The sequence below is a fragment of the Aotus nancymaae genome, unplaced genomic scaffold (assembly GCF_030222135.1).
Source record: "Aotus nancymaae isolate 86718 unplaced genomic scaffold, 86718_ANA_hifiasm-v0.15.2.pri h1tg000003l, whole genome shotgun sequence".
NCBI classification, from domain to species: Eukaryota; Metazoa; Chordata; class Mammalia; order Primates; family Aotidae; genus Aotus; species Aotus nancymaae.
In genome coordinates, this window is record NW_026988414.1 from 10965400 (window position 1) to 10989819 (window position 24420).

The window sequence follows — 24420 nt, forward strand, 5'->3', positions numbered from 1 at the left end:
AAAAACACAGCATGAGAACTTCGTGAAGCTTGCACAAGTTTCAATAGCTGAATCAATCAAGCAGAAGAAAGGAGATCAGAGATTGAAGATCAATTCAATGAAATAAAGTGAGAAGACAAGATTAGAGAAAAAAGAATGAAATGAACAAAACCTCCAAGAAATATGGGATTATGTGAAAAGACCAAATCTACATTTGATCTGTGTACCTGAAAGTACACAGACGGGGAGAATGAAACCAAGTTCGAAAACACTTTTCAGGATATTATCCAGGAGAACCCCAACTTAGCAAGGCAGGCCAACATTCAAATTCAGGAAATACAGAGAACACCACAGAGATATTCCTTGAGAAGAGCAACCCTAAGACACATAATTGTCAGATTCACCAGGGTTGAAATGAAGGAAAAAATGCTAAGGGCAGCCAGAGAGAAAGGTCGGGTTACCCACAAAAGGAAGCCCATCAGACTAACAATAGATCTCTTGGCAGAAACCCTACAAGCCAGAAGAGAGTAGGGGGCCAATATTCAACATTCCTAAAGAAAAGAATTTTCAACCTGGAATTTCATATTCAGCCAAAGTAAGCTTCATAAGCAAAAGAGAAATAAAATCCTTTACAGAAAAGCAACTGCTGAAAGATTTTGTCACCACCAGGCCTGCCTTACAAGAGCTCCTGAAGGAAGCACTAAACATGGAAAGGAACAACAGTACCAGCCACTGCAAAAACACAACAAATTGTAAAGAATATTGATGCTATGAAGAAACTGCATCAACTAAGAGGTGAAACAACCTGCTAGCATCATAATGGCAGGATCAAATTCACACATAATAATATTAACCTTAAATGTAAATGGGCTGAATGCCCCAATTAAAAGACTGGCAAATTGGATAAAAAGTCAAGACCCATTGGTGTGCTGTGTTCAGGTGACCCATCTCACATGCAAAGACACACATACATAGGCTCAAAATAAAGGGATGGAGGAATATTTACCAAGCAAATTGAAAGAAAGAAAAAAAAAAGCAGGGGTTGCAATCCTAGTCTCTGATAAAACAGACTTTAAACCAACAAAGATCAAAAGAGACAAAAAAGGACGTTGCATAATGATAAACGGATCAATGCAACAAAAAGAGCTAGCTATCCTAAATATATATGCACCCAATGCAGGAGCAACCAGATTCATGAAGAAAGTTCTTAGAGGCCTACAAAGAGACTTAGACTCCCACACAATAATAGTAGGAGACTTTAACACCCTACTGTCAATATTAGATCAATGAGGCAGAAAATTAACAAGGATATCCAGGAATTGAACTCAGATCTAAACCAAGTGGACCTAATAGACATATACAAAACTCTCCACCCTAAATCAACAGAATATACATTATTCTCAGCACCACGTTGCACTTATTCTAAAATTGATCATATAATTGGAAGTAAAACATTCCTCAGCAAATGCAAAATAATGGAAATAATAAACAGTCTCTCAGGCCACAGTGCAATCAAATTAGAACTCAGGATTAAGAAACTCACTCAAAACCACACAACTAACATGGAAACTGAACAACCTGCTCCTGAATGACTACTGGATAAATAATGAAATGAAGGCAGAAATAAAGATGTTCTTTGAAACCAATGAGAACGAAGACACAACATACCAGAATCTCTGGGACACATTGAAAGCAGTGTGTAGAGGGAAATTTATAACACTAAATGCCTGCAAGGGAAAGGAGGAAAGATCTAAAATCGACACCCTAATGAGCAAGAACAAACAAATTCAGAAGCTAGCAGAAGACAAGAAATAACTAAGATCAGAGCAGAACTGAAGGACATAGAGACACAAAAAAACCTTCAAAAAAATCAATGAATCCAGTAGCTAATTTTTTGAAAAGATCAACAAAATAGATAAACCACTAGCAGACTATTAAGGAAAGAGAGAAGAACAGATGCAGTAAAAAATGATCAAGGGGATATCACCACTGATTCCACAAAAATACAAACTACCATCAGAGAATACTCTAAACACCTCTATGCAAATAAACCAGAAAATTTAGAAGAAATTTATAAATTCCTGGACACTTACAGTCACCCAACACTAAACCAGGAAGAAGTTGAATCTCTGAAAAGACAAATAACAAGGTCTGAAATTGAGGCAGCAATTAATAGCCTATCAACCGAAAAAAGTCCAGGGCCAGACGGGTTCACAGCCAAATTCTACCAAAAGTACAAAGAGGAGCTGGTACTATTCCTTCTGAAACTATTCCAAACAATAGAAAAAGAGAAAATCCTCCCTAACTCATTTTATGAGGTCAACATCATCCTGATACCAAAATGGGCAAAAAGAAAATTTCAGGCCAATATCCCTGATGAACATCAATGCAAAAATCCTCAATAAAATACTGGCAAACCAAATCCAAGAGCACATCAAAAAGCTTATCCATCACAATCAAGTTGGCTTCATCCCTAGAATGCAAGGCTGCTTCAACATACACAAATTGATAAATGTAATCCATCACATAAACAGAACCAAGACAAAAATCACATGATTATCTCAATAGATGCAGAGAAGGCCTTCGACAAAATTCAACAGGCTTTATGCTATGAAACGTATCTCAAAATATTAAGAACTATTTATGACAAACCCACAGCCAATATCATACTGAAGGGACAAAAACTGGAAGCATTCACTTTGAAAACTGGCAGAAGATAAGGACACCCTCTTCACCACTCTTGAAAGATGAAAAATGCATTGGAGTCTCTCAATAGCAGACTTGATCAAGCAAAAGAAAGAATTTGTGAGCTTGAAGACAGGCTATATGAAAATACATAGAGGAGAAAAAGGAAAAAAATAAGAAGAATGAAGCATGCCTACAAGATCTAGATAACAGCCTCAAAAGAGCAAACGTAAGAGTTACTGGCCTTAAAGGTTATATATATAGAGAGAGAGAGAGATTGGGGTAGAATGTTTATTCAAGGAAATAGTAACAGAACGTTCCAAACCTAGAGAAAGATATAAATATCTAAGTACAAGAAAATCAAAGAATGTCAAGCAGATTCAACCCAAATAAGACTACTTCAAGACATGTAATAAGCAAACTCTCAAAGATCAAGGATAAAGAAAGAATCTTAAAAGCAGCAAGAGAAAAGAAACAAAGGAGCTCTGTAATATATCTGGCAACAGACTTCTTAGTGGAAACTTTACAGGCCAGGAAAAAGTGGGATGACATAGTCAAAAAGTGCTGAGGAAAAGAAAACATCTAACCTAGAATATTATACCCAGCACAATTATTTTTTAGACATAGAGAAATACTTAGACAAGCAAAAGCTGAGGAATTTTATCAACATTAACCTTATAGGAAATGCTAAATGAAGCTTTTCAATCTGAAAAAAAATGATATTAATGAGCAACAAAAGATAAAAGTATAAAACTCACTGGTAAAAGTACACAGAGAAATGCAGAACACTGTAACACTGTAATTACAGTATGTAAACCACTCATACGCTTAGTAGAATGACTAAACTGATAAAAAATAATAACTATAATTATATTTTAAGAGGCAATGTAGAAAGATAAATCAACACAATAAAAAATCAAAATACAGGAAAGATAAAGTGTACAGGTTTTTTCGCTTTCTCTTTGCTTCATTTTTAAAACTTTTCTTTATAGTTAAGTTGTTATAAGTCTAAAATAATTGTTTATAAGATATTATTTGCAAGCCTCATGATAACTACAAAGCAAAAACCTATAATTGCTACAAAAAAATAAAAAGCAAGAAATTAAAACATACTACTAGAGAAAATCACTTTTACACAAAGGAAGATAGGAAGGAAAGAAGGAAGAGAGGACCAACAAAACAAGCAGAAAACAAATAACAAAATATCAGTACTAAGTCCTTACTGATCAATAATAACAAGTAAATGAGTGTAAATGGACTAGAATCATTTTTAGAAGGCACTGTAAACAGTTTTGTCTCTTGTTATGGCAGATTGCCTTTAGTAGATTATGTGTAGCCTACTTCATCTCAAAAGCTGTAAAAAGGCTTTGTTCCAAAATATCCTTCTCATTTAAACTTTGAACCCAATATTGTTTGAAGTATTCCTCTTGCTTCTCAAGAATCAGTCTAGCAATTAAGAAGAAATGCCATAAATGTTAATCACATCTCAGTAAGACCTGTAAACTCCACTGCATTTAAAAGAGATTTTATGAGACTCAGACATACAGAACATCTTCTCAGCCTTTAGGGAGCTTATCCAAATGGTGACAACACAATAGCTACCCATTATTAGTTTCCAACATTTATCAGTTATTGTGATAATAACTTGCTAAATTATCTCTCATCTTTATAACCACACTGAAGGGTGTTATTACCCTCAGGTTACCAGTGAGTAAACTGGGGCTCAGAAAAATGTAGTGCTTCAGGGAACACATCTCTTAGAAAAAAAGGAAAGATATCAAACCATGCTGAAGTCTTACCTTCTCTTTGACACCTTCTCCATGTATGTGTGTGTGTGTGTGTGTGTGTATGTGTATATATATACACATATATACATATATATATATACATATATATATATGGAGTCTCGCTCTGTTGCCCAGGCTGGAGTGCAGTGGCACGATCTTAGCTCACTGCAGCCTCCACCTCCTGGGTTCAAACAATTCTCATGTCTCAACCTATCAAGTAGCTGGGACTACAGGTATGAGCCACCTTACCTGGCTAATTTTTGTATCTTTAGTAGAGACAGGGTTTCACCATGTTGGCCAGATGGGGTTTCACCATGTTAGCCAGCAATTCTCCTGCCTCAGCCTCCTGAGTAGCTGGGATTACAGGTGTCTGCCACCATGCCTGGCTTTTTTTTTTTTTTTTTTTTTTTTGTATTTTTAGTAGAGACAGGGTTTCAACAGGCTGGTCTTGAACTCCTGACCTCAGGTGATCCACCTGCCTCAGCCTCCCCAAAGTGCTAAGTTACAGGTCTGAGCTGCTGTGCGTAGCACACACCAGGTTAATTTTAAAAACCTGTTTAATGATATTTTATGGTGTATAGGGTGTGAATCCTTGCCTGAACTCCTGACCTCAAGTGATCCACCCACCTTGGCCTTCCAAAGTGCTGGGATTACAGACATGAGCCACAGCACCCAGCCTTATCCAGATAGTTTGTAACTAATTCTCTGTTTTGTAAACTCTTAAATAATTTATATCCCAGTCTGAACATTTTGATTCTTATTATGTACATTGCGTATTCTATGCAAAGATTCAAATGTACAAGGTGGTAATAAATGTGACATAATTGAAGACCTAATCCAGATTATGTCTGGTTCTCCCTTCCTCAGTAGGGCTGGAGCAAGACTGACTGAAATGACCACCAGGCAGATGGCAGATTGGGAAGACAACCTGAAAAGGTCAGAGGTGGAGTCAGAGAATAACTAGATAAGCCACATTCTGGGAAATACAGTGGATCAAATTCACTGTGGATAAATTTGTATTTGAAGATCGAATGGTAAGTGAGGAAAAATAGAGAAGAAAGCCATTGCTTGAACTACACTTGAACGTCACCAAAGCAGTGACTATCTTGGCAAAGTCTCTTGCTGTCTTCCCTCTCTTTGCCAAATCAGAAGGCATCTCTCTCCAGGCTTGGCTAATTGGAGCTGGGGGAGGAGTGATTCAGACTCTATCCTGGCCACAGCTGGCATCACACTTGGTCTTACCTAAAGCCCACAGCCTTCCAGACCAGCTAAGTACTGGGGCTCACCAAGGCCTGCAGTCACTACTGCCTAGTTATGCCTGCTGCAAATGTTTATTCAAGGCCCAAGGCCCCTTTAGTCAGCAGGTGGTGTATCCTGCCAGGACCAAGTCCATACCAACAGGGCAGTGGATTCCCTTCTGACCCAGGGTGGGTCTAGAAACACCATCCAGGAGCAAAGCCTGGAATCGGAAGCTTTGGGAATCTGCTTGGTGTTTTTACTGTAACTAAACTGATACCCAAGTTGCAAGACAAAGTCCTCTGTGCTCTTCTGTCTTCTTTCCTCAACTTACCTGGAGTTTGGGGAGGAGTGACATATGTGCTTCTGTGGCTGCCACAGTTAGTGTCAAACTGTGTTGCACCCCAAGTCCACTACCTCCAAGACCAGGACACCACTAGACCTTGCCATAGGACTTGCTAACAGAGAAAAAAAAAATCAGTAAAATATTTCAGAGTGGCTTATTTTGAGTCAGTATGAGTGATCTTGGTCTTGGGAACAGTCTTAAGAGGTTCTGAGCAGTCTTAAGAGTTGCCTGAAGCAGGCTGGTTACAGTTTGGTTTTATACATTTCCAGGAGACAGGAGTTAAAGGCAATGACATAAATCAATACATGGAAAATATACATTGATTCAGCCCCCAAAAATCAGGACATCTCCAAGCAGGGACTTAACAAGACATAGGTGGGTTTTAAGGATTCTTTAGTTGACAATTGGTTGAGAGAGTTACTCTATTGTCTAAAGGCTCAGAGTCAATAGAAAGTAATGCTTGAGTTAAAGGAGGTTGTGGGGTCCAAGGCTCTTGTTATGTAGATGAATCCTCATAGGTAGTGTCCCTCAGAGAGAGTCAGTGGCAAATGTCTGTCTCTTTTCAGACCTTTGAGATGTCAGACTCTCAGGTCAACTCTGCTAGATCTGGGAAAAGCCTAGAAAGGAAAGGCCTGGCTGCGTTAATGGAGATTCTCTACAGATGCAAATCTCCCCAACAAAAGATAGCTTTGCAGGGCCATTTCAAAATATGTCAAAGAAATATATTTTGAGGTAAAATATTTTTATTCGCATCAGGGTCTTCTGTCATGTGATGCTGCATCAGATTCAGGTTGGAAAGTAAGCCATATTATACCAGGTTATTTATTATTTATTTATTTATTTTAGAGATGGAGTTTTGCTCTTGTTGCCCAGGCCTGAAGTGCAATGGCATGATCTCAGCTTACCCGCCCCCTGGGTTTAAGCAATTCTCCTGCCTCAGCCTCTGGAGTAGCTGGGATTACTGGGGTCTGCCACCACACTTAGCTAATTTTTTGTATTTTTAGTAGAGACCGGTTTCACCATGTTGGCCAGCCTAGTCTTGAACTCCTAACCTCAGATGATCCACCCGCCTTGGCCTCCTAAAGTGCTTGGATTACAGGCGTGAGCCACTGTGCCCAGCCTATAACAGGTTGATTTTTAAAACCCATTTAATAACATTTTATGGTGTGTAGGGTGTGAATCCTTGCCTGAATGGCCTGAGGTCTTGTTTGTAATTTGGTATCTTACTGCCACAGAGTCTGTTTTATCCCTCTTATGATCTCTCTTTTAACTTAAATGCTGGCCAGTTGTGCCTAAACTCCAAAGGGAGGGGGTATAACAAGGCATGTGTAACCTCCCTTCCTATCACGACCAGGAATTCAATTTTTAAGGTTGTTCTGGGGTCTCTTTGGCCAAGTGGGAGTTCATTCAGTCAGTAGGGGTAAGTTGGGGGTACTTAGCATTTTAAGTTTAATCTACAGATTTTAGTCTTGTGTCCTGACTGCCTCTCAAATAGATTCAGGACCTCAGACCACTTTAGTTAACTAGTGGTGAAGCCAGCCATGACCTGGGTTTCTCCCTCTGGAGCAGAGAATTCTCCTCTGGCCCAAGGCCTGGCCTAAATGTGCTGTCAGAATTCTGGGCAGTGGCAGAATTCTGTCCTGTGTTATGTTCCACCGTGACAGGGCAGCACTGACTCCAATACAAAGTCCCACACTCACTTTGCTCTCCCTCTTCCAAGCACAGATTCTCTTTCCTGTGGCGCAGCCTGTGGTTGGAGGAAGGGTGGTGTAGGCAATGCAGGGCGGTCTTTCCCACCATCTTCAATGCCTCTTTCCTTATCATTATGGTAAAAGCAGGCACTGTGATCACTCACTTGATTTTATGGCTTTTAGGAAGGTGCTATCTTGCATGGATAGTTGTTCTATTTGGTGTTCCAGTATGGAGAACTATCTCTGGGGGCTTCTATTCAGCTACCTCACTTCAGCTCCGCCCTCTCTCCGGTCAGTCTGTAAACTGCTGGTACTGAAGCCTGCAGTGCCTTCCTTTTCTGTGTCCCATGGAGAGTTATTGAAGTGGTTCTTTTTGAATTTCAGTTGGCCTTTTATTAGAGCCTTTCTACTAAAGGATTAGAACATGAGTCTGTGGGCTTAAGCCAAAAAGCAGTCAGAGGGACACATATTGGGTTTTACTTAGAATTACCCACCTGCCTAGTGCCAGCCTACCACTCTTGAACAAAACTTGCATGATTCTTGTGTCTTCGTTTAGAATAATTTAATTCTGAGGAGACACCTCTGTTTCTCCACTGGCCTCTGGACAGGGAACAGGCTCTTGAAAATTACCTGGGGCAGTTATGGGTCACATCACTTCTTACTCTAGCCAGCCAGAAGGCACTTGAAGTTCACAATCTTGTGGGCTAAATTTCTGAAAACAATAACAAACAAAATGTCGCTGATTTTTTATTCTCTAAATTTATAACCCATTAATATACCTCCCTGTAAGCTCTCTGATTTTGAAAATTATGCACGATAAAATCCTTTATTATACATATAAAAGAGTTCTGTAGTTTGTTTTCATAGAAAATTGGTGTTCAGACATATTTTACTAAATAAGTGCAAAATAACTAAAGAATATCCAATTGAAAGATACAAAATTGTTATCCTGCTAAGAGCACCTTGGTGTAAAGGTGACTTCAGGGAACAATCACAAGTAATTCAGCTACTTGGCCAAAGTGAAGAATGGAACGTTGAGGCTGGAGAACTGAGCATGGCTCAAGAGGGTCCTTGTGCCCTAGGCTAGGTCATTTGGGCTGAATCATGAGGGGAGAACTGAGGTAGCATTAGCAGGAAGATCAGGTGACCACCAAACTTTCTGCCAGATCTGAGATTCTTCTCTTTTAGAAAGACAGTATTTGTATAAAAAACAAAGATTCACCAAAGGTCACATTTTAAATTATAAAGAAAAAAATTTTTTTTTTTTCTTGAGACAGAACTGTTGCTCAGCCTGGAGTGCAGTGGCATGATCTCTGCTCAATGCAAACTCTGCTTCCCAGGTTCAAGCGAATCTTCTGCCTCAGCCTCCTGATTAGCTGGGATTACAGTAGCCTGCCACCACACCCAGTTAATTTTTATATTTTTAGTAGGGATGGTGTTTCACCATACTGGCCAGGCTAGTCTCGAACTCCTGATGTCCTCAGGTGATCCACCCACCTTGGCCTCCCAAAGTGCTGGGATTACAGGCATGAGCTACCACATCTAGCCTCAAAAATTCATCTGTGAGCCACATTTAGAAGGTAAATAAAAAATTTTGACTAAACACAGTTGAGAATCTTTAAATTGTTGAACTTCAGTTCTGTTGAGAATCTTTGAGATCCATCATTTTCTAAATGTTTTCTACCAGAGAAACAGGACAATGGTTTGCAAAAACTGGTTATCAGCATTTACTTTATAGCTCAAGCAAACAGACTTATTTGCACTTAAAATACAAATATTACCTATCTTTATTTGAGTGTTCTTGTTCTCTCTTAAATTTCATTTCCCAAAACTGATGGCAAAAGTACTTTGTTTATTTTAACTTGACCCTTCTTTTGCAACCCAGCTTAATCATTTCACAGATTCCCTTTTGAAATAAATGGGCTAGATGATCAGACAATAGTGGCAAATGTTTGTCATTTCAATGACATGCAAGAGATACCTTCAGTGAAATTTGTATATCAAATTTATCTTTGTGCTCCTTTTTTTCCCTAGTGAATTCAGTATTAAAGTGTTTGTAAATATTTTTGGTTTATTATTTATTAATTCAAAGCAAAGAATGCCAGTGTGCCCATAAATATCTCATTTATACAAATATGTTTACAGACATCTGTTTTATTATTTTAAAGATCAGTAGATATTATATACTAAGGTAGAAATAAGTACTAAAAAAGAGAAGATAATAAATTTAAAACTTTCTAGTGAACATAAACATCATAAAAAATAACAAGTAAAAATCACCCAGGCGCAGTGGCTCACACCTGCTATCCCAGCACTTTGGGAGGCCGAGGTGGGTGGATCACCTGAGGTCAGGAGTTTGAGACCAGCCTGGCCAACATGGTAAAACCCTATCTCTATTAAAAATACAAAAAAATTAGCTGGGCATGGTGGCGCATGCCTGTAGTCCCAGATACTCCGGAGGCTAAGGCAGGAGAATCCCTTGAACTTGGATGGCAGAGGTTGCGGTGAACCGAGATAGTGCCACTGGACTCCAGCCTGGGTGACAAAGAGAAACTCTGTCTCAAAAAAAAAAAAAGTATAAAGATAAAATTTTAGTACATTGTGAATTAATTACTAGACTCAGTTGTTATAGGAAGCTTTGTTTTTCTGGAGCTTTTATATTAAAATTATTAAAATTGTGACTGAGAGGTATACTATGAGTTTTCTTTAAAAGAAAGGATATTCTATATCTGAATAAAGACAAACTTGGAATGAGTGGTGTATGACTTAATAAATGCTGGAGAATATCCACTCCCTAGTCAGTACTAAATTATTTGATTGGTTACTTAGAGAAGGACAACAACAAAGAAGAAAATTTAAAAAAAAAAAAAAGAGAGAGAAGGACAACAGCATACTCAGCATGGCATTTTCATTGCCAGTCACAATCTTTCCTCCACCTAATGTTCTCTAGACTGACACAGATCAAAGAATAATTCCCTAGACTTCCTTTGCAGAGCTAGGTTATGCTCAGACCATTTCCAGCACCAAGGACACTACCATTCAGGTCTTCAAAAAAGATCATCTTGTAAGCCCTGTCTAAACCAGGACACTTCAAAACTCATTTCAATTTGAAACTGAGTCCAGGTGGGTCTCCATCAGTATTAGAGTGGACCTGCTGGATATGTGCTTGCAGATGATGCAACATCAAAGCAAATGCCCTGGACAAGAGAAGGAAGGCCAAAGGCAATGGGCTTACTGGTTTCTAGCTTTGAGCCACTCTTCATAGTGCCAAATTCCCATTTTAGAGTCCCTTTATTTGTATTAACAAAAATAAATTCCCTTTATTTGTATTAATAAAAATAAATTCCCTGGGTATAAGTTCCTATAAAAGACTCCCTATCTGTATTTCTGGGCATGAAAGGGTGTTTTAGTTCCAATTCTAGTTTTCCTGCTTAGATGTTCACCTTTCTGACATTAATAATTAACCAGATTATCTGAATTCTTCAAGTTCAGTTTATTTAAAAGGAGAATATCCTCAAAACGGTTATATCCATCATTTCCTGTTACCTACAACCATGGGCCTCTTGGGAATACTTTGTTTTTTAATATTCCTGGGGAAAACTTGGGGACAGGAGCAAACGTAAGTAAAACAGCTGTCTTCATTTTTCAATGCATCTTAGTTGTGATGAATGAAGAGTAAATTGAACAGATTGTGTTAATTTGAAAATAACTTGCTACTTCTGAGAACACCAAGTGAATAGTATCATCTCTGAATGAGAAAGTCATGGAAGCATTTTGATTTAATAAGTAGCTAACAACATGACAGCTTACATGGAATTGTTATTTATTAAAATGTATGTAAGTGATTATTCAAATTCCTCTTCAAAAAAGCATGAGACAAACTCAAGATAATAAACTTTCTGAACATTTTTTGCTTATTTTAACTTGGTGTTTAGTTTTCTCTTTGTGTTTTTCATAGACTATCATAGTTAAACCAGGATTATTTGGGAATCAGTCTAATACTGTGATCTGAAAATCTGTTGTCATAACGACTTCTATAATACATTTATAAGCTGATTTTTCACAATTTTTAGTGTCATTATTGACATAATATGCACTTTAGATAATGTTTTAAAAATAATGATCTTATATCTAGAAATATTTTAATACTGAAAAGTAACTGTAGATTAATCAAACCTATTTGTTTTATATATGAGGATAAGTTTGGATAAGGGGAGTAACTGGCCAAAGGTCACAGTTCTAGAGAGAAACAGGATTTTTATTAAGGTATCCTTTTTATCACTTTATTTTTTTTCATTTTGTCATAAATGTATACATATAAATATATATAAACACATACTTAGGATGTCATTCTTTTTTAGCACCCTCCTATTTCTGATCTGTGATTTTATCACATGACCACAATCACTCCACTACCTTAGCATCCTGTCTTTATTATTTCCTTTTGAAAGACAAGCAGCTAAACCTTAGAGAGACTGAAATTAAGTGACTTCAAATTAGTGGCAGAACTAGGGCTAGGACCTGGGTTCCATGGTTCTTGTCCAGAGTTATTCTGAATTCTGTCTACTGGTCCTTAATAAAAATTATTTCCTCACTTTCTCTGAAAAAGACAGAGCATACCATTTACAACATGGCAATTAATCACTTTAATTAACTGGTTGATTGATTGATTCAACAAATATTTATTGAGCACCTAACTATATGATAGGCACTGCAGATATAGCAAATGGTAAGACAATTCCTAGAGTTTGCCTTCCAGTGGGAGAAGCAAGTAATGAATGAATGAAGCAATGAAAGAATGTGTAAGGTCAGGTAGGTAGTATTACGAAGAAAAAAATAAAAGAGAGTATGAGAATTAAAAGATAATAATTATGGGGCACTACTTTAAAATGTGGCCAGAAAAGGGTCTCTTAAGGAGAGCTGCACTCAAACAGAGCCTGAAGGAAGTGAGGAAGCAAACCATGCAAATATTTGAGGAAACAGCATTCAAGGTAGAGGCCAAAGTAACATTCTTGCCTCTCTGCAAGCTCAGTAGCCTGATCATCTGCAGCAATTGAAAGACAAAGAAAACTATGAAGTTCTTTAGATGAATAGATTATGCTACTGAGCATAAGTAGCATAAATAAGAACTAAAATCTTTATGAAGGGTGGTTCCAGAATCATCTTTTAGGGGCTTCTGAACACTTAATATTTTAGGCTTGACTGCTACCATCACATAGACCAGCAGTCCCTAACCATTTTGGCACCAGGGACAGGTTTTGTGGAAGACAATGTTTCTATGGACCGGTGTTGGGGTTGGGATGGTTTCAAGATGAAACTGTTCGGCTGCAGATCATCAAGCATTAGATTCTCAAAAAGAGGGTGCAATCTAGATTCCTCACATGCACAGTTCACAATAGGGTTCATGCTTCTATGAGAATCTGATGCCATCACTGATCTGACAGGAGGCAGAGCTCAGGTGGTAATGCTCCTTTGCCTCACTGCTCACCTCCTGCTGTGTGGCCTGGAGGCCACATGTGACCAGTACTGGTCCATGGCCCGGGGGTTGGGGCCCCTGACATAGACAATTCAAAACTAAGGCAATACTAAACTGAAAAACATAAAGCTTCTATAAATACTGAAATTAAAGTAGCTTTGTATCCCTAAATTTTTCTAATGACAAAACTCTTGATAAATTCCGTTTAGTACAACAGTTGAAAATGTTAATTCTGGAAACGAGCTGCTCAGGTTCTATTCCTAATTCTGTAATTTGTGAATTATAGAATTCATAAATCCTATATGTGTGGCCTTGGGAAAGTTAATTAGCAGTTTCTTCACCTTAAAATTGGAGTAATAATTCCTCAACATAATGAGTTTATGTATATAAAGTATTCAGCATAGTGCCTTAGCACAGGGTAAAATTTCAGTAAATGTATCTTATTACCATAAAAGCTGAACTCTTCTCATTGTCTGCCATCTCCTGCTAGACATGTGGAGAAAGGGAATTCAGATGATGGTTGGAAATCTGGAAATTCTTTCCTCTCTTTTATAATTTGCCTATAGGTGGATCCAAATTAACTGTCATGTAGGAGAACTGCTAGATGCTTTAAATGATTTAATTGCTGATAAATTAATTCCATTGTTACTAAAAACTTTCTGCTTTTACCAGACTCTTAAAATGTCATAATGTTGGCAGAAGCCTGCAGTAATTCTGCCAAGTGGGGTGGTGGGTGCACTTCAAGCTTGTTGGACCACTTGAATTAGTCGTTCACTATGCCCTTTTGGGTTAAAACACTTTTTTTTCCTATGTAATAGCATATGTAGTTCTCAATATTCGAATTAGACATGTTTGTGATATACAGTTAATAATCCAGTCTATATTTGTGAATTTTTATTTATTAATATAATAAAAAATCACATATTTAAAAATTTATATTTCAAAAACATGTATAGATTCACTTCTATTCTTGTATAAATCACATGAAAAGTAAAAATAAGAGAACAGTCTATGATTGTGAATAACACTTATAACCTTAACCTCAAATGTACACATAACAACTGAGAGAGAACGGATATAAAGTCTTCCCCCATTTACTTACAAACCATATAACCTTAGCCAAGATAGCCTCTTACCACTTGCAAAATAGGAATAATGATAGTATCAGTCATTGGCTTATTGTAAAGATTAACAAGAGTTGTATGTAAAATGCTGATAAAGCCTCTGATATATGGCAAGTACTTAATTGCCATTGTTGTTTGACGATGATGATGATTTGCTCTTAAAGGACCACCATCACTATTTCCATTTCCAAATGCACTTCCCAGCTCACTCATATTTTATCCTTTTCATTATCCATTTACTAGTATAACATAGTATTTCTAAGATCACGCTGTTTTAACTTAATTTAGTGAGATTAATAAATCTTAACATATATTGAATACTAAGCATGCTAGGACCTTTCATATGTATGTTCTTATGTAATCTTTACCAGATTCTGGTAAAGAAGGTGATTATTTTCAGAGTAAGTTATTGTAGCCTCAGAAAGAGTTAGTGACTTTACCACAGTCACTCAGCCAGCAGATGGCACTGCTGGAATTCAATCACTGGTGCGGATATTGCTTTTTTCTTCATTGAGCAAAAAATATTGACCCCATTTACATGTTCTGGTCAATATGATTCAAAGTCTTCCTTGGCTACAGTAGCTAAGAGAAGGTGCTATTATTACTTTACCTTTATAAATGTAAACTAAACCTCCAACTTCATTTCTCAGGTCTTAATTCCAAACTACTTCTTGGAAATTATGCTGACATTATGGTAGGTCACAAGTACATTTTAACTTACTAATATCATTTTTAAGTGAGGACATATATGTATTTTAAATGGAACCTCTCAAGTGAGGAAAAAAATCAAAAGTGTAAGAAAATATGTCATATAAAGACACTGAGCCTTATTTTTTCCTTTTTCAACAGATATGTCATTTCAGCACCAAAAATATTCCGTGTTGGAGCATCTGAAAATATTGTAATTCAAGTTTATGGATACACTGAAGCATTTGATGCAACAATCTCTATTAAAAGTTATCCTGATAAAAAAATTAGTTACTCCTCAGGCTATGTTCATTTATCCTCACAGAATAAATTCCAAAACTCTGCAGTCTTAACAGTATGTATTTACCCTTTATTTTCTTTACATATGCAGAATATTCTCAACAAAAATGTGTACAAAGTTTGAATATTGATAACATATAGATGCAATCATTTACCACTGTGGGGTTATTAGACGATGTCAGTTACTCATGATAATATAAGTGAAACAGAAAATTCTAAGCAGAAGAGTTATGTCTGCTTTTTGAGCAATGCTTGTAAATTTTCACATTCTTATTGGAAAATAAAATTGTACTAATGTGAAAATATTTGGAAATAATCGAAAATACTTGTTTGCCATGAAAATTATTATTGGAAAGAAATCAAGAACTATGAATATGATTTGATCTGTAGTACATTGCTCACAAAAACCCATGGATATTATTGAACATTCGATTGAACTCTAATATTCTACAATTATAGTTTCAAAAACTAAAAATTTTTTTATTATTGAAGTGCATAGCTCTCATTGACAGCCTGCAATTAATAGAAAGAACAACCTTGATCAAATAACTCTTTCTCCTATTAAGATATTGTAGTACAGATTGCTTAGACACATACCTGCAACTTATTTCTTACTCAAAATTCTAATACTTAATAAAGAAAATCAAAGAATATCAAAGACATAAAATGGGTTCTGTAGTTCATTTAGACTAGAGTTTCTCTAAAGTGAGTTCTTTATAAAGAAATTAAAAACTGAAGTTTAATGAGCAGCTTAAAATTAGAAATATATTGATTTTATAACATTTTGAATTTATTTTATAAATTTGTTTTGATTTTTTAATTATACAAAAATCATAAGATTATATCCAGTTTTAAGTTTGTATATATTTAAGTAACTTTGTAATAAAAATGATTTTGATTATGTTATAAATAATAAAAAGTCAATGCTGGGGATCTTCTTTGACTTTTGTCCTTTAAAAGGGGAAGGCATATTACTCATGTTTGAGAAACACTAATCTAAATAATTTCTAATCAAACATAGAAATTCTTTCATTAATGTTTTTCGAAGTAAATGCTCATATCTCTTAACAAATTCTTCCACTTACTAGGTTTGTTAACAATTAAAATTCATTTATTAGAAGTGTTACTTTTGAGGCACATGCTTATAATCCCAGCCGCTTGGGAGGCTGAGGCAGGAGAATCACTTGAACCCAGGAGGCAGAGGTTGCAGTGAGGCAAGATCCCACCGCTGCACTCCAGCCTAGGCCACAGAGAGAGACTCCATCTCAAAGAAAAAAAAAGTTACTTTTTGTATCAGATAAAAGATACTCTTCAAGTGTTCAAATAGCAGCATGTAGCTAGTGGCTACCATAGTGAACAGCATAGATATAGAATATTTCTGCCATCACAGAAAGTTCTTTAAACAGTGCTGACCTATATGGTTAACTGAAAAAGTAGATTAAGGTGGGGGAATCATAGTTGGTATGTACATACTTTAAACATTTAATTTTATTGTAACAATACCATATATCTTTATTTGTCAATTGTTTAATGTTGTATCAAGGTCACTTAAAAGTGTGGGTCTATGAATTGCAGTGTCAAATCTCATTGATTATGTGTTACAACTTTTTGGGTTTTTTTGAGATAGGGTCTCGCTCTATCACCAGGCTGGAGAGCAGTGGTGCAATCTCGGCTCACCGCAACCTCCACCTCTCAGGTTCAGCGATTCTCCTGCCTCAGCCTCCCAAGTAGCTGGGACTACAGGCATGCACCACCACGCCCGGCTAATTTTTGTATTTTTAGTAGAGATGGGTTTCATCCTGTTGATCAGGATGGTTTCGATCTCTTGACATTGTGATCTGCCCGCCTTGGTCTCCAAAGTGCTGGGATTACAGGCATGTGCCACCTCGCCTGGTCACGTGTTACAATTTTAGCAGATCATCTTTGTTCTATAGTTTCTTTCTTTCTTTTTCTTTTTCTTTTCTTTTCCGTCTTTTTTTTTTTTTTTTTTTTTTTGAGACAGGATCTCATTCTGTCACCCAGGCTGGAGGACAGTGGCACTATCTCAGCTCACTGCAGCCTTCGCCTCCCAGGTTCAAGCAATTCTCCCACCTCAGCCTCCCAAGTATCTGGGATTATAGGCATGCTCCACCACGCCTGGCTAATTTTTGCATTTTTGGTAGAGAAGGGGTTTCACCATGTTGGCTAGGCTGGTCTGGAACTCCTAACCTCAGGGGATCTACCCACCTCAGCCTCCCAAAGTGCTGGGATTACAGGCGTAAGTCACCGTGCCCAGCCTAGTCTATAGTTTCTGTTTCTTAAAAGGGAAGAAAGAACTTAAAGACACTTACAAAGCAATCTGGGTGCAGAATATTTATAGATTTTTAATGTTTTCCAAATTTTAAAATAATTTCACAAAACTAATTCCACAGCAGTCGGATTTTGTAATTAACTTTTATCCCATTTTTCCAAAGCCTAAATTTTCATAGAGGTAGTTTCTTTTTCATCACTTTTTGTGTATTAGATTTACATATCATTGAATGTAAAGGGAATAATTACAAACATAAATTGGAAAATGAACATCTCAATTTATGGGAGCAGAAGTATGTGAGGTAATACTAAAGGTCCAGAGAGGCTGGGGTTGGTGACTGATGCCTGTAATCCCAGCACTTTGGGAAGCTGAAGAGGACGGATCACTTGAGGCCAGGAGTTCAAGACCAGCCTGGCCAACATGGTGAAACTCCACCTCTATTAAAAATACAAAACAAAAACAAAATTAGCTGGGCATGGTGGTGCACACCCATAATCTCAGCTACTTGGGAGGCTGAGGCTGGAGAATCACTTGAACCTAGGAGACAGAGGTTGTAGTGAACCGAGATGATGCCACTGCTCTCCAGCCCAGGCAACAGAGTAGGTAAGACTCCATCTCAAAAAAAAAAAAAAAAAACTTAAGGGTCCAGAGAATCGTCAGGAGGTTTCACAAAGGGAATGGGAAGCATGGAGTAACCCAGCAAACTAACTGAGTGAAGGTTTCTTAAAGCCTTTTATAGTAGTAATTTCACTAAATCTATATAAAATTTAGGAAACATGAAACCAAAGAGACTTTCAATTGCTTAAAACTAAATTTTTATTGTGTAATTAGACACTAAAGGGCTTTGGGCAACATTTATTTACTCTTCTTGCTCCTGTATCACTTTTTAAATGATTACATGTACATACTCATGAGATTACAGTGGTATTTAGAAATTTAATGTGTTTAATAACTTTAGAATTATTATACTGTTTTCCATCAACAATTTCTTTTCTAGATACAACCAAAACAATTGCCTGGAGGACAAAACCCAGTTTCTTATGTGTATTTGGAAGTTGTATCAAAGCATTTTTCAAAATCAAAAAAAATGCCAATAACCTATGACAATGGATTTATCTTCATTCATACAGACAAGCCTGTTTATACTCCAGACCAGTCAGGTAGAGTATAAGATATTTCTCTGGGTGGGGGATTCGACACTATATTGTAGAGTTTTTTAACACCTGAAATTGAGTGGAGTTAGTTTCTAATATGCTCAAAAGAATCTCAATTCCCAATGATATCTATACTTTCAAATATTGAATAGCATTTTAATTTTAAATTTATGGGGAAAGTGCTAAATAAATTACAAAACCAACAATTACATTATCTGCCCCATCAGTTATTTTCAAATAGAAAATGCTTTTTCAAAATTGTAAAATGTCATGTTAAATCTTATTTATTAAACAAATAGACTTAATTGCAAATATAATTTGGCAATGGGACAATAATTCATTATAGAACAATGTTCATTAAAAATTCCACTGGGTCTGGAGCTAATCCCCAAACTGGAAATATAAATCTAACCCTAGGGGATCAGATGTTTCAGCAGAGAATAAACTAGATCACAGAAATATATGGATATTAATTTTCAAAGGGGAATCTACCTAAGAAAGTTTCTGTTAGAACATTGTTCTTCTGTTAGAGGCAAAAGGGGAGAATAGCCAATCAAAATCATGTGAATAGGAATGACTGGACTTATTTCCAATGAACCAAAAGTAAAACACAGAAAAGTGTGAATGCTGCCCAATATATTCACGTGTTTGCAAAGCCTTCCATTCCCCTGTTTCTCCCTCTCACCATCACTGACTTTTAAGCACATCAGAAACAATATATGAGATGTGTATGTGGGAGGGAGAGGCTATGCAATTTCACTAATGATATTGTTGGGGCAGGACAAAGAAAGGAAGTGGGGACCAGCTGACTTTATTGAAAAACTTTATACACAGTAGATATTTGCTAAATGTTGGTTGATGTTGATGATGAGAAGAGTAGGGTGGAACTGGGCTGCACCATTACCATTTCAGCAGGAGCATTTGTTATGATCAGCTCAGAAGGAAAGGCCTAGAGAGGGTAGAGATGTTGCTATCCGCTTGGCCAGAATATCATTGCCAGAATAGTACCATCTCTTTACTCCAAGAGACAACTTGATATGCAAGGAAATAGTCTCTGCTCACAAAGATTGGGTCATTTTAAATATAATCATACCTAGAAACAAGCATATAGTCTCCCTTGTCCTCCTCCTACATTGAAGGATACTTCATTGCTTGGATCCTGTTGACACTTCCCACAACTTAAGGTCATCGGTCTTTGTCCAACAAGCAGTGTAATACCCAGAGCCTGGGACCTTCTTTAGTTGTCAAGGCTTTCCTTAAGAATGGCTTCATGTATTATTTCTCTATCAGGACTTTACTATAAGAAGATGTAATATCCAGCCAGGCATGGTGGCTCATGCCTGTATTCCCAGTACTTTGGGAGGCCAAGGCAGGTGAATCACTTGAGGTCAGGAGTTTGATAACAGTCTGGCCAACATGGTGAAACCCTGTCTCTACTAAAAATACAAAGATTAATCAGATATGGTGGTGCATGCCTGCAATTCCAGCTACTCGGGAGGCTGAGGCACAAGAATCGCTTGAACGTGGGAGGCAGAAGTTGCAGTGAGATCATGCCACTGCACTCTAGCCTGGGCAACAGAGTGAGGCTGTCTCAAAAAACAAAAAACAAAACAAAACAAAAAAGATTTAATATCCATATCCATTTTAATCCTAGAGGAAAATAAGAGACATTTCCTATAAATATTGGCCCATTTCTGAGAGTTAGTGAAGTAAATTGGTTAAAAGCAGACTCTGGAGTCAGATTGCCTGGGTTCAAATCCCAGCTTGAGCTGCTGTAAGCTACATGACCCTGTGTGAACTACTCAGCCTTTCAGACCCCCACTTTCCTCACCTGTAAAATGGAGACAGTAATACAACTTACCTCATAGAGTTGTGAGAATTAATTGAATTCATATGTGTAAACCACTTAAGATAGTGCCAAGCACACAGTAAGCACTAGGAAAGTGTTTTTCATTATTGTCTATGGAATAGCACAAAGCCATATTTGCACAAAAGAAAAAGAATTATTTAAAAGTATTCTTTAGTGGTCTTGTTATTTATAACTGTAATGTCCTGATCAACACACTTAATCTGAAGATTCTTGAGGGATTTTTAGTGTAAGCATCTTTAGGATAAAGGCTTAAATCTTCAAGGCTTTACTGGATAAAGAACTTTAGAATATTAGCCAAAATCCTTCAATTTCATAAAGCCTATGTCCTGCCTTCTTCTCCAGCTTCGTCACCTCCTATGGTCCCATCCTCTACAAATGCAAGCCAAACTGACCTCCTTTCAGATGCTTTCTCACACCGTTTCCCCATTCACATTAAGGCCTGTGTAACATGCCATTGCCTCTGCACCATACATTCTTGCCCCTCCTTTGCCTTGTTAACTTCTACTTCACCCTCACATGTCATCACAGACCCTTCTAAAGGCAGCTTTCCCTGACCTCTTCAAATCTCTCTCTTCTACACACTCATAAGGCCGGGCAAATATCCATTGTGGCACTTCACACCCTGAAATTTTACAAATGATTGTATTTGCCTCTCTCCTCCACTCTATTTAATTTTATTTATTTTTTGAGACAGTGTCTCAATCTGTCACCCAGGCTAGAGGGCAGTGGCGCAATCTTGGCTCATTACAATCTCTGCCTCCCAGGTTCAAGTGATTCTCTACCCTCAGCCTCCTAAGTAACTGGGATTACAGGCCTCTGCCACCACGCCCGGCTAATTTTGTATTTTTAGTAGAGACAGAGTTTCACCATGTTGGCCAGGCTGGTCTTCAAGTCCTGACCTCAAGTGATCCACCTGCATCAGCCTCTCAAAGTGCTGGGATTATAGGCATGAGCCACTGCACTCTGCTAATAAGCCATATCTTTTATACAAAAAATTGTGTAGATCTTGCCTCCACTGTACCATCACTGTGAAGACAAGATTAATTTTCTAACCTAAACACAAACTGAGTTAAAAACTAGCCAAATAGTAGTCATAGAAATAATAATAAAATAAAATAATAAGCATTTATTGATTACTTAGCATGTGTCAGGCTATGCAAAAGCTTTGCGTTCTTTAATTCTCACAAGGACACTATGAGCAGACACTAGTGTTCCTATTTTACAAGAGGTTAACTAAGGTTTAGAGGGATTAAGTATCCCACTCAGGGTCATACTAGAAAGTGGCAGAGGCAGGAGTGAAACCAAAGTTTCTAATTCCAGGGCCTGTGCTCTTAACTTTTGTGACATTCTGCCTTGGGCAGCTTCCCAGTGATACTCAGGCCTGAACTGGGTGTGTCCAAAAAGCAGGAGATAGGATTTGTAGTGGGAGACAGGTATGAGGGGAAGGAGAGAGCAGAGAGTGGGGCATTTACTGAGCACATTGTTTTTACCTTATGAACTTAGTAAAACCAGTGTTAATGTGGCTTCTTATATAGAACTTTGCATAATCCTGATCTTTTAAAAGATACTGGGTTTATGGTGCCAGTTCTATTTTATTTTGTGGGTGAAGTTTTGGCCATGAAATGGTTTGTGTCAGCAATACCCTAGAGAAATTACAGTATGTCAGTGGAAGGAATTAGATCTCTGTGTCTCAAACAGCTGTGAGTTAAAAGCAAAACAGATGCTTTTGTTTAAAAAGTAGGGATCTATTAACTGACAGAAAGAAATGGAAGAGAACTTACAGTTATTGAGTCCCTGCCATTACTCTTTTAACAATGAGAGAACAATTGTAGGATCTGCCTCAATAAATATAACAAAACTGTACAATTCAAGGCTGCATTTTGCAGTAAGAGCTAACTTGGAGCCTTGTTGGTTTTCATAAGTGAAAGAGTGTGTGTCTGAATCAAGCTCCCAATTTTCCATTAAAATCTTCAGTTCTATTATGGACACTGTATTATGTTCCCCTATAACCGTATGGTGGACATCACTGTTTTGCTACTATGAAATTTTTGATAAATAATGGCCTAATTACAGATGTAATTAATTTCATACTGTGGATGTGTTCTCAAAACATTGTAGGTAAATGCATTTTAATAAAGTGAACTGTACTTTAAATCCACTAAGAGAAATAGTTCTTTAAATGAATCCCAGAGGATTCTCTTAAATAAAAGAATTGTTAGTAATGTATATGTCTGCAAACTAATTTTTCTTTCTTTCAAACATGGACTTTTGTATATTGAGTTTTTTAAAGTAAGATTCATTTCTTTTAAGGATGGTTGTTTTAAAAAATCAAAATATCCTTATGTTTACCAGTTTTTGATGATATCAATTATTCTTACAGTAAAGGTTAGAGTTTATTCATTGAATGATGACTTGAAGCCAGCCAAAAGAGAAACTGTCTTAACTTTCATAGTAAGTATTTTATTTATTTAAATAATACTTCGATTCATTTTTTCAGGACAAGAATATCATTTCACAACCCTGTTCTCACACTATACTGAGTCATTCAATGTTCCACAAATGGTTATTGAACATCTGCAATAAGTATAGTATCATAGATCTATACCTCTGTAATATATGTATGTGAAAGGCTGATAAAAATTAAATTTCAACAACTTGAAGGATTTTGAGCTAAACCATTTAAATACAACCTTGGTGATTTCCTTTTTAAAGAACACCCACCAATCACTAAGAATTGATTGAATATCCATTTAACTATAAGATATACAAAATGGATATATCTATGATGTATCTATTATGTGCAAGATTTTTGACTTGTACAGTTTAAAATAAAGAATTATATTTCATGGCACTTACTCTTAAGAAACTTAGAGTTTAATAACTAATATACTAACACATAAAAAAATCTTGCTAAACCATGAGTTAAAGATCAGCAGTTATTCACCATTTATCACACATGACATATATAACAGATGATGTGCATTGAACTCCCACTATCTCATCCAATTTGTGTCACACATCTCAAACATTTTTGTGAGGAAATAAAATAATACAACTAGTTATAATTGCTCAGTTATTAACAGTAGGTTTTCTAATCGTCCTTCAATATAGGCTGCTGCACTTTTTCTGCTACTCAAAAAAAACAACAACAAAAACAAAATAAAATCTTATCGGAATGCAGGTGCAAAAGAATAGGTACTAGAGAACAAAACCATACTAAAATATAAACCAAATAAATAAATTATTCAGTAGGACAAATACCATGAGCTCGGAGGGAAGACCAATGAGAGGTGAGAGTGGGGGAGATACAAATCCTTCTCTGGAATGGAATAGATAAAGGGAACCCTGAGTTGGGTGTCAATGAAAGGAGTTGACATAAATTATTTAAAAATAGTGAAGACCTTCCCATGTAAGAAGCAGAGTGAGTTAAGCTATGGGGGCAAGAAGAAATGAAAGAAAATAAAGCTAGTAAATAAACTGATTGACCGATAGAGTATCTGAAAGAGAACTAAGGAGAGCAATGTCAGCTCAAATGCCCTGTTTCTATCAGAGAATGCTAGGGGTGTAGACATATACTCTTGATCCAGTGTCTTCATCGTTGAACTTGAGTGATGCAGAATCCTGGCATAATGTGGAGAAAAATGAATGCCAGTCATCCCTTGTAAGAGCTGCTCCCGGAAGAAAGGATTGAGGAAACTGATCCCAGAGCTGTAGGAGTTAGTATAGAGGAAGTATCCTGAAAATAGTACCTGAGAAAGATGATCTTAGAAGAATTGTGCACAATGGATAGTGGGA

The 24420-nt window shown here is 37.0% G+C and overlaps 1 protein-coding gene across 2 annotated transcripts in view; it reads left to right on the top strand.

The window, feature by feature from the left end:
- Window positions 1-11239: 11239 nt before the first annotated feature.
- Window positions 11240-24420, top strand: part of C5 (complement C5) — a 124725-nt gene continuing 111544 nt past the window's right edge. For both annotated transcript variants that reach the window (XM_012458229.2, XM_064378441.1), the window contains exons 1-4: window positions 11240-11343; window positions 15174-15366; window positions 18599-18761; window positions 23006-23076. In XM_012458229.2, the coding sequence (XP_012313652.2) occupies window positions 11279-11343; window positions 15174-15366; window positions 18599-18761; window positions 23006-23076 (492 nt within the window). In that variant the 5' untranslated portion in view covers window positions 11240-11278. The remainder of the gene's footprint in view (window positions 11344-15173; window positions 15367-18598; window positions 18762-23005; window positions 23077-24420) is intronic.